At 35.6% G+C, this 19,861-nt stretch overlaps 1 protein-coding gene across 4 annotated transcripts in view; it reads right to left on the reverse strand.

The window, feature by feature from the left end:
• Positions 1-1,203: 1,203 nt before the first annotated feature.
• The window catches only part of BRWD3 (bromodomain and WD repeat domain containing 3), a 238,400-nt gene continuing 219,742 nt past the window's right edge, over positions 1,204-19,861 (reverse strand). For all 4 annotated transcript variants that reach the window (XM_045051272.1, XM_045051273.1, XM_011291814.4 and 1 more), the window contains one exon: positions 1,204-6,827. In XM_045051272.1, coding sequence (XP_044907207.1) covers positions 6,073-6,827 — 755 coding nt within the window. In that variant the 3' untranslated portion in view covers positions 1,204-6,072. The remainder of the gene's footprint in view (positions 6,828-19,861) is intronic.

Here is a 19,861-nt window from a genome sequence, read left to right on the forward strand (position 1 = left end):
CCATATATAGCATAAAATAGCATTTAAGTAATAATATAAAAGATCTAAGATAGCAAATATAAGTAAAGTGTATGGGCTTAAATATCCCAAGATAACCAACTCACAGGTTCAATATATTATTGGCTTCAATTTACTTTGTGAATTTTTGGCAAGTAGCTTTAAATTGTTATATAATTTATATAATAAGTTATATTGGCATATAACTGAGAAAGAGGGTAGAGAGTACTTTGTTCTTGACCTTGTCAACTAGGAAAAAAATGGATCTTCTTCTGAATACTTCTGTAATATTTTGTTATAAAAATTATTTATTTAAAAAAAACCTAGCAGGTGAAGCCAGACAACATCAAAGCCTGCTACTAAAGAAATTTTAATGTATACTTTTACATCTTTAATAGGGCTATCTTTAACCAATCAAGCAACTAAACACAAATATCAAACAATATATCTTTGTCTTACTCCAAATATTGTGAAAATCTGGGCTACTTTCATAGCCATTGGGTACTGTATGAGAAGACAAAGATGGTATTTTTTCTAAATACCTTGTTTCTAGATTCTGAATACATAAAACAGACGATATATGTATAAAACATACAGTCCAGTCTTTGGCCAGTTTACTTACCTTGAACCAAGTGAAGTTCTTGCCACTGGAAAGAAAATTCCCAGTACATTAAGTAGAGTAAATGTTCATGTTAGGGCTTTCGATTCCTGGATCAAAAGTTACTTCTCACTTTACTTCTCTCCTTCCTTCATATATATTTATAATACAGTTAAGCCTCTGTGGGCAATATTATTGTAAATAAAAAAATGCCAGGGATTCATAGCTTAGCTGTTAAAACTTATACACCATAAAGACATTAGAAATCTATTCATTTCAAAACAAAATGTTGACTAAAGCTTTGCAGGCTGTTATTTAATACACCAAGAAGCCCACACTTAAAATATTAAAACACTTATTACCTAAAAGTGACCTAAAGAATACCTGCAATGGCAAAAAAAACCTTAATTTTCTTTGATAAGCAGTCTAGTTTTTCAAATAAAAAACAGTAATAAAATATATAATAAAGAAACAAGAAAGAAAGGGCCAAGAGTTACATGTTAAAATCTCTGAAGCTCAATAATGGAAAGGAAACTCCTTATTTCTTTCTTCTTGTTAATTATCTCCGGTACCTGAGTTAAGGCATAAAGTAGCAAGAGTGCAATTGATTCCAAACAACTTGGAATTTTATTGTAAACATCCCATAAAGAATGGCCAACAAATTAGTCCAGTTTTTTGTCTTTGAAGATAATTGCTTATAGTGACTGGTAACTGCCAAACAAAACATCTTTTATAAACCAAGCCAGTTAGTTTACCTTTCTTTACTGAATTTTAGTTTAATGGACATTTTGTCCATATACAACATCACATTAACTATTAACTCAATGACTTTCTACCTTAAAATTTGTGGATACTAATAACAAACATAAGGTACAGTTTTGTTAATACTTTGTAAGGGATTACAAAAGACAAAGATGGTAAGTTACAGGACAAAGAAATAAATTACTGATTGCCATCACCACAGTATTGTTTAAAAAATTAACATTTCTAGTACTGCTTAATGTGTATCTGGTGACATATGTAAAAACACATTTCCCAACTGGGTTTCTAAATATTTTTGTATGTGATTTTAAAAGTCAATTACCAATGGTGATTATATGTATCAATAGTTTTATTTTTTAGAAAATACTTATCATGCTTTTATATGTCAAAGTCTCATATTATAGATTTAATTAAGATAGGTATAAGAATAACAAATGGACATACATATAAATAAACACACCTTAACTCTAAACTGCAGGGCCTTTCTACTGTACTTCTCCCATCAGTGAATCATAAATTGCTAGTCTTGTTGAAGTATGCTAAATTAGGTGCAGTCTTCATTGCAGTAAGAGAAATGAGGATAAAAGTAAGCAGGGGAGGAATGATTGAAAAGAAAATAATCAAGAATAAGGCTATATAAGAAATAAATGTCTAGAAACTTGAGGGCAACTCATAGTTCACAAAATACAGCACCATGAAAAAAATTAACTTTATATTAGAATTTAAACAAAACTTGGTAAACTTCATAATTAAAACTTAATAAAGAAACTTTACTAAGAAATGAAAATCAAAAAAAGCATGAAAATATTTTCACACTAATTTTCAAAACAAGCCTTAAAAGTGATCTTACTCTATTTTCAATACAATTTTCATAAAGCCTCATGTACCACAAAACTGTTGGGGATGGGGTTAATATTTAAAACAATGAATTTTAAATGTCGCAAGTTCCATTCCCTCCCCCAGAGCTGAACTATTCATTTTGGAACCCAAAATGTTGGTAATAAAAGTAAATGTTGGATATCACAGCAAACTGAAAATTATACAGGGTGCAAGTTTCCTTTTTGTGGATGTGAAAATTCTAACTTTAAAAATTAGTGCCAGTTGGTAAATGTGCATAAAATAATTCCCAAGATATATAAGTAATAAAGGTGTTTATCACTACCACAAATGTACAAATTTTGAAAAATGATCAAAAATTTTTTATCAGAAACTAAGAAGTGGCATTCATGTTTTTCTTTTCAGTCACTCTGTTATTGTCTGATGACAACCTATAGGATTACAACAAAAACAACAAAATAATAAATCACTCAAATCTATTTCAAATTCTACTCAGTTTCTCAACCTCTGGGTGAAACAAAGTGCTGTATGAAGAATTCTAGCACAAGCCTGATCTCTGGGAAGGGAAACAGAAAAAGAAACAAATGAAGGAAGGATACATTAAAAATAGAGGGACACATGTACATGATAAAACCTAGTTTACCTATAAGGCATAATGAAGTGGATGATCAAGCAGTATATATATATAGGTTAAGTGCTTTACACAGAGACAGAGTTGGTAGACTGTGAATATAGCTGTCTTCCATACAAAATATTCTTTTTTAATGTCTGAGACAAAGTGTGTCAAGTTGGAAAAAAAATCTACACACACACACACACACACACACACACACACACACACAAATTTAGTTCTTAGGTTGATAGGCTACTGAATGTTTTGGAAAGCATCCTATTGCTGGAAGAGATACACACAGAAAGACATAGAAGAAACACAATTTGTTTCATAAACAGATATACATGCTAAGATCTTAAAGCTGGGAATTAAAAGATTATTAGCATTCACGAGAAATATTATAGTTCACTGACTATTAATATCCAGCATAGGATTAGGCTTATACATATGTATGTTCTCACACACGTGTTTATTTCTTAGCAACTTATTTAATATTTAGACTTTTCTTCAAAAATTTCAGCTCATTTCCTACTTGCTTTGCTATGCCTGAATCTGATATTTAGGTTTAAAGGTACTCTAAAAAACTAAAGTGTAAAATATTCAGTGTGATACAAATTACAACACATTCACAGGAGGTGGTGTTACAAAAAAGCAAAGTATAAATTGGGGGGAAAATGTTCAGATATAAAAGTAAAAATACTATCTTTCAAACTTTTATTTTCACACTTATTAAAATAATTTGCATGCAAACAGAAAATATCTGTTTGTTTTGTAATAAATGGCAAATATGCTCATCTAACATACCCTGGTGACTTTTGAATCCTAATAACTGAAATCAATATTACAGCAAAATGCTGTTCACTAGTGTTTTCACAGTATTTCACTACATATAAAATGTGCTTAAAAATGTCTTCAGCCTCATTATTCTAATTATCTAAACCTAGAAAATCTTGACATATGGGAAATAAATGTGGCATTTTTTTTCAAAATAAATTATAAATAAGCTTGAGATAGCTAAAATCACACAAATGGTAATTCTTCTACATTTGAAGAGATTAGCTCTTCATAGAAGAATGTCAAAAAATTTCACACTAAAATGATACACACAATACATGTTTGGGTATATCCATCAATTTAAGTAAATCTATGTTACTTTGATTAGGGTAAGCCAAATTGTTATTGATTCTAGGTAAACACAGGCACAAATTTAGTCTAAATGCAAAATTAGTCTAATTAGCAAAAATCAAATGTAGAGTTTCAAATGTGAATGTTTTTGAATCTACAGTATGGTTAAAAGTGTCAGCTGAGTTACAACCAGAAGTCGTTTTGGTTTAGTGAAAAAAAACAAAACAAAACAAGACTATAACAACAAAAAAAATCAGCTTGATCTACTGTACAGTAACAGAAGTTAGTGCCATTAACAATTCATAACAATACTTTCTTAAAGCCTGAACATCATTCTTACTGCATGTGAAAACCGTTTAAAGTTGTTAGTACAGGAACAACCCAAACAAAAGAGCAAAGTTACGTATGTACTCCTTCCTTTGCACTTAAGGATTTTCAGATGCATAAAATGGTTGGAAGCATGAAACAAACACATTAGCTTAAGAAATGTTCTGGGATTACTAGGAATACATTAAAAAGTTTCTTTTATCCCCAAAGTCTGATCTAAGTGTAACAAATCTGCTGTTACAATAACAGAGATCAGTATTATCCCACTCACCTTAAAAATCTAAGTATTTAACAAATTAGTGAATTTGCAATCTCTCAAATTTGAGGAGTAAAACTGATCTTGTAACTCAAGCTCACTTATGGAATCATGTGCACTCTACTGCTGTAAACAAGACCATAAGGGTTTTAAAGATTTTTTAATCTATAAAATAATTACTCAAATATTATTGTGCAGTGTAATGAGGTTCTTTTCTGAAAGATTGTAACAGAAGAACCCTTTGGAATGGTATGAGCAAAACCTATTAAAGTTGACTCAAAATATTTGCTAGCCAAAACATCCAATTCAAACTAGCTGCTTTGTTACATTTTAAAATTCAAATGAAAACCAATCACTCACAGCTGTAAATAGTAAGTGGTAGCAGAGATACATAAGTAGTAGACCAAGTCTACTTACACAAATATGTTCTAAGAAAAGCCTAAGGTACAGCATACTACACTTATGAAAGTTTGTTAATTACAACTATTATTTTGAGAGCCAATACAATTATTAACAACCTCTCAGCTTATAACATAGGAGTATTCATTCCTACCAAGTTTGTTCTATTTTTCCTTAGTCAGTAATGAATAACAGCATCTATTTTCTTTAACGTTTCCAGTAGTTGTAGTTAATAGAGGTAGCTGAGCTACTATTCAAAGAAGTTATTCTTTGTGGATGAGGATTTTTTCAAATGTTTATGTTATTCTTTAAACTACACGAGTTCTATTAATGCAATAAAATATAATAGGAAAAAGAAAATGGATGCAAGAAACTTTTGCATTTGGCACCTTGTCTAGATCGATACCTCAAATGTTATTTTTTAATAAAGTTAATGCACACATCAAGACACACCACAAAGATTTGCTACATATTTACAAGGCACCAACCCTTTCTCACCTTTAACATGAATTAAGCAAATCAATGAAAAGCATATCAAGATCCCCCCACCCCCAAAAAACTGTAGTATAAATATATACTTCAGTTCAGTACAATGAAAGTTTAGCCTGGGAAGAGTAAAATAATCCAGATCGTTCTTACAATATAGAAACTGTAAACATTTAATAGCTGCCTATAGGATTGGTGTATTGTGCAAAAGTTATTATTACTGGGTACAAGAATCAAAATGGCAAAAACAAACTATATAAAACTCTGTAAGAAGGTGCTATACTTCTGTGATACAAAAGCAAAAGAGGGATATTCCATTGAGATAAAAATGTCATGCTACTCTTAAGAAGCTGAATGCTCCCTTAATGTAGTAAATCTGTAGTGTGTTTGTGACGTACTGTGTTGTGTGTGTGTGTGTGTGTGTGTGTGTGTGTGTGTGTATGTGGGCAGAATTTTGTTTTTAATTTAAGGCCTAATAAGTAAGGCTTGTTTGAATAAATGAAGTGTGGAGATCAAAAGTCTTGAAAAAAATGTATACTGGCATAATGGAAAAGCACCAATGTGAAAGGAAGCAGAAGTCCCCACACAACTTGCTTTGTAGATTTCCTAGTAAATTCCCTGCAGTAGAAGGCCATTTAATTTTTTTTTAAATTACTCTAAATTTATTAACTGTTAATAATTCCATCCCATGAGATGGCTAACCCTGGCTTTTTCTGTCATTTTACGCACTCTGCCTGATCTGGATGTACCAAGATTCAGAGGATCTTCAGTGGACACAAAATTGTCATTATCAGAATCATCATTATATAAAACAGTCATCCTGCCTTGGTTTCTTGTTTTAATTCGAGGCAGTCTACTGAAACGTCCTGAAAACATGGTATCAAATTCATCATCTGCAATACGTGCACGTTTGGCTCTGGTGGCTCCTCTAGAAGTACCTCTTCCTCCTCTCCCTCTCCCTCTCCCTCTAGTGGCACCTGCACCTCTTCCTCGACCTCCTCGTCCCCTGCCTCCTCTTCCTCGGCCTCCTCTACTCCATCTACCCCATCTGCCCCATCTGCCCCTTCCTCCTGTGCCTCTTGTCTTCCAGTTTCTTTTTCCATTGGCATATTGCTTTCTGAGTTTTCTTTTAGGCCTGGTTTGTATGAATTTGCTATAGTCGTGGTCTCCATCTACATAATCTTGATCTGTTCTGGAAGTTGATTCAGAATCAGAATCAGAACCACAGGTACTTTCAGAACTCAAACTGGATCCTAACTCTCCACTCTCTGAGGAGGATAAATGTGATTTCTCTTTTGTTTCTTTTTTCTCTTTCTCTTCTCTTCCCATGCTTTCATCTTCTTCTGATGCACTAAGTAGTTTTCTTTTGATTCCTGTCCGAGGCTCTCTGCCATCACCATTTGTAAGGGGTCCATCAAGGGAGTGATCTAAATCAAGATGAATAATTTTTTAAAGTTAAGCTTTGACACGGAAGATTGATTACTTAGGTTCAAAAGTAAAATAAACATTGTATCAAAAAATGTTTAGCACCCAAAGATACGTGGGGTAAAATCGTGGAGCATATTGGAGTATAAATTTAAATCTGTTAGAAACTGAAGACACTGAAGTTTTTATTTTTGTCTGTGTTTTTAGGGGGCCAGGGAGGAAAGTATGGAAGGATGATACGTAATGATGAAGCTGAGCAGAAATCTCAAGGGCTTGAACTCTAGAAAGAATTATCTAGGAATATGTATCAAAATAATTTCACTGACTCAGTGAACAAATATTTACTGATTACCTAATATGATGCTTGAAGTTTGAAATAAGGCAATAATGAGACAAAGTCCTTGCTCTTTGAATTTATATTTTAGTGGGGAAAGCTTGATAGACAATGAAGTAAATAAAAATATAATTTCAAGTAATGATACATGCTATAAAGAAAAAGAAAAGAGGGTGATTAAAAAATGCTCAAGTGTATACATGGGGTATTTTAGATAAAGACTTTCATATTGAGGTAGTATCTGAGAAAAGAACTGAATGAAGTGAGATCTGGGAAAAGAACATTCCATTGGAGGAAACAGAAACCCAGTGTAACTAGAGTGTAAGAGAAAAGCAGAGTTGTGGTATATAACTGCTAGTGGTGAAGGGTTTTAAAACCAGAGAATGACAGGATCTGACTTATATTTTTAAAGGAGCACTACAGTTGCTCCACATAGAACAGATTATAGAAGGAACAAGATTAGAAGCAGAGACAAGTTGGGAGAACACTGCAATTGTCTAGGTAAGATATGATAAGGGGATGTACCAACAGAGGTGATGAGAAGTGATTAGATTTAGATTATTTCCTTCTAGAGGAGCCATCAGAACCAACCTTTTATTTTTAAGGTTCAAACTGACAGGAATTGATGATGGATAGGATGTCAAGTGTTAAATGTAGTATTAAGGTCAACTCCGAGGTCTTATGGCCTGAGAAACTGGTTGAATGGTAGAGATATTTTGCTAAATTGGAGAATCCTGAAAGAGGAATAGGTTTACATAGTCTGGTAGAAAAAAAAATCAATGTTCCAGTTTTAAATACTACAAGAGATCCAAGTAAAGACAATAAAAAAAAAGAAAAAGAAAAAAGCAGGTAACATAACTGTCAAGAGGTCAGGGGAGACTCATTCAGAGTTAGAGATATAATTTTGGAAATATTCAGTAAGAGATGACATTTAAGGTCAAGAGAACTGAGGGCACTTATTCAGAGGGCAAACAGAAAAAGAAGGTGACTGATGACTGAGACTTGGGATATTCCAACCATCTAAAGATAAAGAAGAATTGGAAAAAATAATTGAGAAGAAACAGCTAGTGAGGTAGGAGAAAAAAAAGGAGAGTGGACTGAAAAACTTGGAATGAGCAATGACTAGGGTTGTATGGTAACCATAGCAACAAGATTACTCTAATAGTCTTGGTATTATATACTGAATTATGTTCCTCTCTCAAAAAAATACATATGTTGGTTTTCTGGAGAAAGATGATAATGGAGTAGGAGGACCCTAGGCTCATAGTGTCCCACAAACAACCAGATAACAACCACATCATCCTAAATACTTCAGAAAACAACTTGAAGACTGACAGAACAAACTCCACAACTAAAGGGAGAGAATAAGCCACATTGAAGAAGGTAGTAAGTCCACAGATATGGTTTAGGTGAGAAAAGGATCATGGGTGCTGCAGAGGGGAGGGAGCCTTGGTCACAGAGAAGGGCGCAAAAGAGTAGAGCACACAGGGGAATGCAAAAGGAGAACAATTACCCAAAACCATTGGCTCGGAAAATAGAGGGTCTGATTTTCAAGAATTCTTACAACCAGTGGGGCTTAAAGCCAAGAGTTTTAAAGGTTAGCAGGCTTGGCTGGGATAGAGACCTGAGGGCACTGCCTTGCCCTTGGAGAAAAGGCAAGCAAACAACCTGGGGGCAGAGCAAGGAAATAGTGATTTGAAGAACACTTGGGACACACATAGGGGAGATTATTCACTCTTCTTGGAGGGCTTTCTTGAGAGGCAGTTTTCACAGAGAAGCTTCTCCAGATACAAAGGAGCTGACCAGAGCCATTTCCCTCCCCTACCCCTCAGCATAACCACAGAGCCACCAGTGGGAAGCAGCACAGGCCCAATACTGGCTAAATAACTTGTTTATGAGAATCCCCACACCCCTGCACATAGTGGGACTGTCCTTTTCAGTCAAGCTTGCCTCAGTCCCAGCACAGCTGTGGGCCCATCCCCCAGAAGACTAGCACAAGCCACTACCACACGACATGTCTAAAGCCTGAAATTTTAAAGGGCACCAGGATTGTCTTGGATAGAGCCTGGCAGGCACTGTGCTGCTCCTGGAGAGAAGGGAGGCAAAAAACCTAGAGGCAGACAGCTTGGAAACAGCAATCTAGAAAATGCTTGGGGCACACAGGTAGGAGATTATTTGCTCTTCTCAGAGTGTTTTGCTGAGAGGCAGCATTCACAGAGACTCCTCTCAGGGAACAAAAGAGCTGGCAGGTGCCATTTTCCTCCCCAGCTCCTCAGCATAAACAGAGAGCCAGCTGCAGGAATCAGCACAGTGCCTATACTGGCTTCCTAATGTGCTTACACCAAGTCCCACACCACAGCACTCTGGTGAAGACTGCCTTTCTCAGTCAAGCTTGCACCAGTACTAGTGTGGTGGGCTCCTTCCCAAGAAGTACAGCAGAAAATTCTGCCCAAACTACAACTTCCAACAGAGTTCTGCAGGGCTTCAGTTCTAGTGGAAATAGTATCAGGAAACCAGAGCATTTGACAAGGTAACCAGAGCCTAGTTAAAACTTGCCATATTCTGGCCAAGGAATAAACACTACACACTGCAAACAAGAAGAGCCTATGCAGGCAACTGGCCTGAAGGATAGAACAGCTAAAACACAACAGCAGAACAGAAGCAGCACACACCAGAGAGAATCCCTGAAGTGCCAGCTACTGGAAACTATATGACATCATCAAACAATTACTTTCAGGAGCAAGACACATAACTGGCTTTCCTGATGCACAGACAAAGACAAAGACTTAAGACAAAATACGACGTTGGAGGAATTCATCCCAAATGAAAGAACAAGATAAGGCCATGCCCACAGATCTAAGTGAAACAGATATAAGTAGCATGCCTAATGGAAAATTTAAAGCAACAATCATAAGGATACTCACTGGGCTTCAGAAAAGAATGGAATACATCAGGTAAACCCTTACCACAGAGATAAAAGAGTTACAAAACAATCATTCAGAAATGAAGAAAGCTATAAATGAGATTGGAACAGGCTTGATGCAATGAACAGCAGGCTGGAAGAAGCAGAGGAACGATTTAGAGATATAGAAGACAAAATAATGGAAAATAATGAAGGTAAAAAAAGAGAAAGAAGAATTAGGGAACACAAAAATAGACTTAGAGGAAATAATGATTCCATCAAATGTAAAAACATTTGTATTATAGGAGTCCCAGAAGAAGAAGAGACAGAAAAGGGGACAGAAAAGTTATTTCAAGAAAAAAAAAACAGCAGAAAACTCCCCTAATCTGGGAAAGGAGAGACATCCAGATCCAGGAGGCACAGAAAACTCCCATCAAAATCAACAAAAGAAGAACAGTATCAGGACATATTGTAATTATACTGGCAAAATATAGTGATAAATAAAAAAACCATAAAAGCAGCAAGACAAAAGAAGTCCTTAAGTTACAAGAGAAGAACCATAAGGCTACCTGCAGATTTTTTAACAAACAGAAACTTGGCAAGCCAGAAGGGAGTGGCATGATATATTCAACAAGCTGGATGGGAAAAATCTGCAGCCATGAAGACTATGTCCAGCAAGGCTGTCAATCAGAATAGCAGAGATAAAGAGTTTCCCAGACAAACAAAAAGTGAAGGAGTTCCTGACCACTAAAGCAGCCCTGCAATAAATATTAAAGGGGATCTTTGAGTGGAAAGGAAGGACCAAAAGTAAGAAAGACAAGAAAGGAACAGAGAAAATCTCCAGATACAACGACAAAACAAGTAATAAAACATCACTAAATACATATCAATAATTACTCTGAATATAAATGGACTAAACACTCCAATCAAAAGACAGAAGGTGTCAGAATGGATTAAAAAAAAACAAGACCCATCTATATACTGCCTACAACACATTCATTTTAGACATAAAGATGCCTGCAGATTCAAAGTGAGGAGATAGGGAAACATTTATCACACAAACTCCTGTAAACAGAAAGCCAGAGCAGCAACATGTTTATTGGACAAATTAGACTTTAAAACAAAGACTGTAATAAGGGATAAAGAAGGTCACTATATCATAATAATGGGAAATACAAGAACACCTAAAATTATAAATATGTAAGTACCCAACCTGGAATTACCCAAATATATAAAATAATTAATAACAAACATAGAGGAACAAATTAATAATAACATAGTAATAGGAGGGGACATTAATACTCCACTTACATCAATGGAAAGAGCATCTAAACAAAATAAAAAAGGACACAATGGTTTTGAGTGCCACACTGGATCAGATGGATTATCATATATACTCAGAACATTCCACCCTAAAACAGCACAATTTACATTCTTTTCAAGTGCACATGGACATTCTCAACAACACATCACATCCTAGGTTACAAATCACGGATTGACGAGGTAGATGAGAGAATAGGTGAATTAGAAGATAAAATTATGGAAAAAAAGGAAGCTGAGAAAAAGAGAGATAAAAAAAATCCAGGAGTATAAGGGAAGTATTAGAGAACTAAGTGATGTAATCAAATGGAACAATATCCGTATCATAGGAATTCCAAAGGAAGAAGAGGGAGAGAGAAAGGGGCTGAAGGTGTATTTGAACAAATCATAACTGAGAACTTCCCTGATCTAGGGAAGGAAACAGGCATTGAAATCCAAGAGGCACAGAGAACTCCATTCAGACATAACTTGAATCGATCTTCTGCGCAACATATCATAGTGAAACTGACAAAATACAAGGATAAAGAAAAAATTCTGGGATAAACAGGCCCTGACTTAAAAACATAGACACATAAGGGTAGTGGCAGACCTATCTATGGAAACTTGGCAGGCCAGAAAGGAATGTCAGGAAATCTTCAATATGATAAACAGAAAAAATATGCAGCCAAAAATCCTTTCTCCAGCAAGTCTGTCATTCAGAATAGGAGAAAGGTTTTCCCAAACAAACAAAAACTGAAGGAATTCATGACCACTAAGCCCTACAAGAGATCCTAAGGGGGATTCTGTGAGTGAAATGTTGCAAGGACCACAAAGTACCAGAGACATCACTACAAGCATGAAACCTACAGACATCACAATGAATCTAAACCCATATCTTTCTATAATAACACTGAATGCAAATGGACTAAGTGCTCCAACCAAAAGACATAGGGTATCAGAATGGATAAAAAACAAGACCCATCTATTTGCTGTCTACAAGACACTCATTTTAGACCTGAGAACATTTTCAAATTGAAAGTGAGGGGATGGAGAACTATCTATCATGCTATTGGAAGCCAAAAGAAAGCTGGAGTAGCCATACTTATATCAGTCAAACTAGATTTTAAATTAAAGTCTGTAACAAGAAATGAAGAAGGGCATTATATAATAATTACAGGGTCTATCCATCAGGAAGAGCTAACGATTATAAATGTCTATGCACTGAATACAGGAGCCCCAATATATAAAATAAATAATCACAAACATAAGCAACCTTTTTGTAAGAATGTGGTAATTGCAGATTTTAATAATCCACTTACACCAATGCATAGAACATCTAGACAGAGAATAAACAAAGAAACAAGGGCCCTGAATGATACATTGGATCCAATGGGCTTGAGAGATATATTTAGAACTCTGCATCCCAAAACAACAGAATATACATTCTTCTCGACTGCACGTGGAACATTCTCCAAGATAGATCACATACTGGGTCATAAACCAGCCCTTCATAAGTATAAAATAACTGAGATCATACCATGCACACTTTCAGACCACAATGCTATGAAACTTGAAATCAACCACAGGAAAAAGTCTGGAAAACCTCCAAAAGCATGGAGGTTAAAGAAAACCCTACTAAAGAATGAATGGGTCGGGGCGCCTGGGTGGCTCAGGCGGTTAAGCATCTGACTTCCACTCAGGTCATGATCCCCTGCGTCAGATTCTGTGCTGACAGCTCAGAGCCTGGAGACTGCTTCAGATTCTGTCTCGTCCTCTCATTGCGCCTCCCCTGCTCATGCTCTGTCTCTGTCTGTCAATAATAAACGTTAAAAAAATTTTAAAAAAAGGAAAGAATGGGTCAACCAGGCAATTAGAGAAGAAATTAAAAAAATACATGGAAACAAATGAAAATGAAAAGACAACATTCCAAAAGCTTTGGGATGCAGTGGAGGCAGTCCTGAGAGGAAAATACATTGCAATCCAGGCCTATCTCAAGAAACAAGAAAAATCCTAAATGCAAAATCTTAACAGCACACCTAAAGGAAATAGAAGCAAAAGAGCAAAAACACCCCAAACCCAAGAGAAGAGAAATAATAAAGATCAGAGCAGAAATAAACAGTATAGAACCTAAAAAAACTTTAGAGCAGATCAATATAAACATGAGTTGTTTTTTTGAAAAAATAAACAAAATTGACAAACCTCTAGCCAGGCTTCTCAAAAAGAAAGGGGAGTTTACCCAAATAGATAAAATCACAAATGCAAATGGATTTCTTACAACCAGTCCCTCAGAAATACAAGCAATCATCAGGGAATACTATGAAAATTTATATGCCAACAAACTGGACAACCTGGAATAAATGGACAAATTCCTAAGCACCCACAGACTTCCAAAACTCAAACAGGAAGAAATAGAAAACTTGAACAGACCCATAATCAGTGAAGAAATTGAATCTGTTATCAAAAATCTCCCAACAAATAAGAGTCCAGGACCAGATGGCTTCCCTGCGGAATTCTACCAGACATTTAAAGCAGATATAATACCTATCCTTCTCAAGCTGTTCCAAAAAATAGAAAGGGAAGGAAAATTTCCAGACTCATTCTATGAAGCCAGCATTACTTTGATTCCTAAACCAGACAGAAACCCAGCAAAAAAAACAAACAAAAAAAACAAACAAAAAACAGACAAACAAAAAAACCAGAGACCAATATCCCTGATGAATATGGATGCAAAAATTCTCAACAGGATACTACCAAATCCAATTCCACAGCATATAAGAAGAATTACTTACCATGATCAAGTGGGATTCATTCTTGGGCTGCAGGGCTGCTTCAACATTCTCAAATCAATCAATGTGATACATCACATTGATAAAAGAAAAGAAAAGAACCATATGATCCTGTCAATCAATGCAGAAAAGGCCTTTGACAAAATTCAGCACCCTTTCTTAATAAAAACCCTTGAGAAAGTTGGGATAGAAGGAACATACTTACACATCATCAAAGCCATTTATGAAAAGCTCACAGCTAATATCATCCTCAATGGGGAAAACTGAGAGTTTTCCCCCTGAGATCAGGAACATGACAGGGATGTCCACTCTCACCGCTGTTGTTTAACATAGTGTTGGAAGTTCTAGCATCAGCAATCAGACAACAAAAGGAAATCAAAGGCATCAAAATTGGCAATGATGATGTCAAGCTTTCACTTTTTGCAGATGACATGATATTATACATGGAAAACCCGACAGACTCCACCAAAAGTCTGCTAGAACTGATACATGAATCCAGCAAAGTCGCAGGATACAAAATCAATGTACAAAAATCAGTTGCATTCTTACACACTAATAATGAAGCAACAGAAAGACAAATAAAGACACTGATCCCATTCACAATTGAACCAAGAAGCATAAAATACCGTGGAATCAACCTAACCAAAGATGTAAAAGATCTGTATGATGAAAACTATAGAAAGCTTATGAAGGTAATTGAAGAAGATATAAAGAAACGGAAAAACATTCCGATTGGAAGAATAAATATTGTTAAAATGTCAATACTACCCAAAGCTATCTACACATTCAATGCAATCCCAATCAAAATTGAACCAGCATTCTTCTTGAAGCTAGAATAAGCAATCCTAAAATTTGTATGGAACCACAAAAGACCCTGAATAGCTAAGGTAATATTGAATAAGACCAAAGCAGGAGGCATCGCAATCCCAGACTTTAGCCTCTACTACAAAGCTGTAATCATCAAGACAGCATGGTATTGGCACAAAAACAGACACATAGACCAATGGAATAGAATAGAAACTCCAGAATTGGACCCACAAAAGTATGGCCAACTAAGCTTTGACAAAGCAGGAAAGAATATCCAATGGAAAAAAGTCTCTTTAACAAATGGTGCTGGAAGAACTGGACCGCAATATGTAGAAGAATGAAACTAAATCACTTTCTTACACCATTAATAAAAGTAAACTCAAAATGGATAAAGGACCTGAATGTCAGACAGGAAACCATCAAAACCGTAGAGGAGAAAGCAGGAAGAAAAATCTTTGACCTCAGCCGCAGCAATTCCTTACTTGACACATCTAAAGGCAAGAAAATTAAAAGCAAAAATGAACTATTGGGACCTCATGAAGAGAAAAAGCTTATTCACTGCAAAGGAAACAATCAACAAAACTAAAGTGCAACCAACGAAATGGGAAAATGTATTTGCAAATGACATATCAGACAAAGGGCTAGTATCCAACATCTATAAAGAACTCACCAAACTCCACACCCCAAAAACAAATAATCCAGTGAAGAAATGGGCAGAAGACATGAATAGCCACTTCTCTAAAGAAGAAACCCAGATGGCCAATGGGCACGTGAAAAGATGCTCAATGTCACTCCTCTTCAGGGAAATACAAAGCAAAACCACACTCAGATATCACCTCACGCCAGTCAGAGTGGCTAAAATGAACAAATCAGCAGACTACAGATGCTAGAGAATGTGGAGAAATGGGAACCCTCTTGTACTGTTGGGGGGAATGCAAACTGGTGCAGCCACTCTGGAAAACAGTGTGGAGGTTCCTCAAAAAATTAAAAATAGATCTATCCTATGACCCAGCAAATGCATGGCTAGGAATTTACCCAAGGGATACAGGAGTGATGATGCATAGGGGCACTTGTACCCCAATGTTTACAGCAGCACTTTCAACAATAGCCAAATTATGGAAAGAGCCTAAATGTCCATCAACTGATGAATGGATAAAGAAGTTGTGGTTTATATATACACTGGACTACTATGTGGCAATGAGAACAAAGGAAACATGGCCTTTTTTAGCAAAGTGGATGGGACTGGAGAGAGTTATGCTAAGTGAAATAAGCCATACAGAGAAAGATAGATACCATATATTTTCACTCATGTGGATCCTGAGAAACTTAACAGGAACCCATGGGGGAGGGGAAGGGGAAAAAAAAAAGAGAGAGGTTAGAGTGGGAGAGAGCCAAAGCATAAGAGACTCTTAAAAAATGAGAACAAACTGAGGGCTGATGGGTGGTGGGAGGGAGGGGAAGCTGGGTGATGGGTATTGAAGAGGGCAACTTTTGGGATGACCACTGGGTGTTGTATGGAAACCAATTTGACAATAAATTTCATATATTTAAAAAAAAAGAAAGTTAAAAAGAGAACAAACTGAATGTTGATGGGGGGTAAGAGGGAAGGGATAGTGGGTGATGGTCACTGAAGCAGGCACCTGTTGGGATGAGCATCAGGTGTTGTATGGAAACCATTTTGACAATAAATTTCATGCTAAAAGAAAAAAAAAGAATAGATTACATCCTAGGTCACAAATCAGGCCTCAACAAATACAAAAATACTGAGGTCATGCCATTCATCTATTCTGACCACATTATGAAACTAGAAGTAAACAACAATAAAAAATTTGGAATGACCACAAATACATGGAGCTTAAACAACATGCTACTAAAGAATGAATGGGTTGACCAGGAAATCAAAGAAGAAATGAAAAAATACATGGGAACAAATGAATATGAAAACACAAAAGTCCAAAACATTTGGGATGTAGCAAACAAAAGAGGTCCTGAGAGGGAAGTACATAGCACTACAAGCCTACATCAAGAAGCAAGAAATGCCCCCAATAAACAACCTAACCTTACACCTAAACGAGCTCGAAAAACAGCAAGAAATGAAGCTTAAAGCCAGAAGGAAGGAAATAATAAACCTTAGAGCAGAAATAAATTATGTAGGAACAAAGAAAACAATATAACAGATCAATGAAACCAGGAGCTGGTGCTCTGATAAAATTAATAAAATTGATAAACATCTAGTCAGACTTATCAAAAATAAAGGACCCAAACATTAAAGAAAGGAAAATAAAAAAAAGAAAATTAAACGGGCACCTGGGTGGCTCAGTCAGTTGGGCATCTGACTTCAGCTCAGGTCATGATCTCGCAGTTTGTGAGTTTGAGTCCCGCATCAGGCTCTGTGCTGCCAGCTCGGAGCCTGGAGCCTGCTTTGGATTCTATGTCTCCCTCTATCTCTGCCCCTCCCCTGCTCATGCTCTGTCTCTGTCTCTCAATAATACTGAATATTAAAAAAATAAAAAAAGAAAGAACCCAAATAAATAAAATCACTAAAGGGAGAGGAAAAATAATGATAAACACCACAGATATTGAACTATAAAGGAATATTATGAAAAAAAATATGCCAACAAATTGGACAATCTGGAAGAAATGGGTAAATTCCTAGAAACATATAAACTACCAAAACTGAAACAGAATGAAATAGAAAACTTGAACAGACTGATAACCAGCAAAGAACCTGAGTCAGTAATTAAAAATCTCCCAATAAACAGAAGTCTAGGGCCAGATGGATTCATACATTCACAGGTGAATTCTATGAAACATTTACAGAAGAGTTAATACCTATACTTCTCAATCTACTGCAAAAATAGAAAAGGACAGAAAACATACAAACTCATTCTATGAGACCGGCATTACCTTAATCCCAAATCAGATGAAGACTCTACTAAAAAAAAGAGAACATTAGGGCAATATGGATATGGACACAAAAATTTCTCAATATAACAGTAGTAAATTGAATCAAACAATAAATTAAAAGAATCATTCACCATGACCAACTATGATTTATTCAGGGGTTGCAAGGGAATTTCAATATTTGCAAATCAGTGTGATATACCACATTAATAAAGAAAGGATAAGAACCATATGATCATTACAATATATGCAGAAATAGTATTTGACAATGTATAGCATCCATTCATGATAAAAATGCTCAACAAAGTAGGTTTAGAGGGAACATACCTCAACATAATAAAGGCCATATATGTAAAACCCACAGCTAATATCATCCTTAATGGGGGAAAAACAGAACTTTTCCTCTACGGTCAGGAACAAGACAGGGATGTCCACTCTAACAATGGTTTTTTAACATTGTACTGCAAGTCCTATCCCCAACAGTCAGACAACAAAAAGAAATAGAAGGCATCCAAATTAGCAGGAAAGAAGTAAACCTTTCACTGTTTGCAGATGGCATGATAATCTTTATAGAAAACCTAAAAGACTACCAAAAAACTGCTAGAACTGATAAACGAATTCAGTAAAGTCACAGGATACAAATCCATGTACAGGAATTTGTTGCATGTCTATAGACCAATAATGAAGCAGCAGAAAGAGAAATTAAGAAAACAATCCCATTTACAATTGCACCAAAACTATACGATAAATAGGAATAACCTAACCCAAGAGTTGAAAGACCTGATCTCTGAAAACTATAAAACACTCATAAAAGAAATTGAAGATGTAACAAAGAAATGGAAAGACATTCTATGCTCATGGATCAGAAGAATAAATATAGTGAAAAAGTCTATATTACCTATAGCAATGTATATATTTAATGCAATACCTATCAAGACACTAACAGCATTTTTCACAGAACTAGAACAATCCTAAAATTTCTTTGCAACCTCAAAAGACCCCAAGTAGACAAGCAATCTTGAAAAAGAAAAGTAAAACTGGAGGCATCACAGTTCTGGAATTCAAGTTATATTACAAAGCTCCTGGGATGAAAACAATATGGTACTGGTACAAAAAGAGACGCATAAATCAATGGAACAGAACAGTAAACCCAGAAATGAACCCACAACTATATGGTCAATTCATCTTCAACAAAGCAGGAAAAAATATGCAATGGGAAAAAGATAGTATCTTCAGCAAATCGCATTGATAAAACTGGACAGCAACATGTAAAAGATGAAATGGACCACTTTCTTACTCCATATACAAAAATAAATTCAATATGCATGAAAGACCTAAATGTGAGACACGAAACCATTAAAATCCTAGAGGAGAACACAGGTAATCTCTTTGACATTGGACATAGCAACTTCTTACTATGTATGTCTCCTCAAGCAAGGGAAATAAAAGCAAAAATGAACTACTGGGACTTCATCAAAATTAAAATCTGCACAGTGAAGGAAACAATGAACAAAACTAAAAGGCAACCTATGGAATGTGAGAAGATATTTGCAAATGACATATCTGATAAAGGTTTGGTGTCCAGAATATATAAAGAACTGCTAAAACTCAACACCCAAAAAATGAATAATCCAATTTAAAAATGAGAAGACATGAACATTTTTCCAAAGAAGACATACACATGGCCAACAGACACGTGAAAAGATGTTCAACATCACTCATTATCAGGGAAATACAAATAAAAACTACAATGAGATTATCACATCACACTTGTCAGAATGACTAAAATCAGCAACACAGTAAATAACAGGTATTGGCAAATATGTGGAGAAAGGGGAACTTTCTTGCACTGTTGGTAATGCAAAGTGGTGCAGCCACTCTGGAAAACAGGATGGAGTTTCCTCAAAAAGTTAAAAAATAGAACTAACATATGATCCAGCAATTGCACTACTAGGTATTTACCCAAAGAATACCAAAATACTAATTCAAAGGGATACATGCACA

Source organism: Felis catus, chromosome X (assembly GCF_018350175.1).
Source record: "Felis catus isolate Fca126 chromosome X, F.catus_Fca126_mat1.0, whole genome shotgun sequence".
NCBI lineage: Eukaryota > Metazoa > Chordata > Mammalia > Carnivora > Felidae > Felis > Felis catus.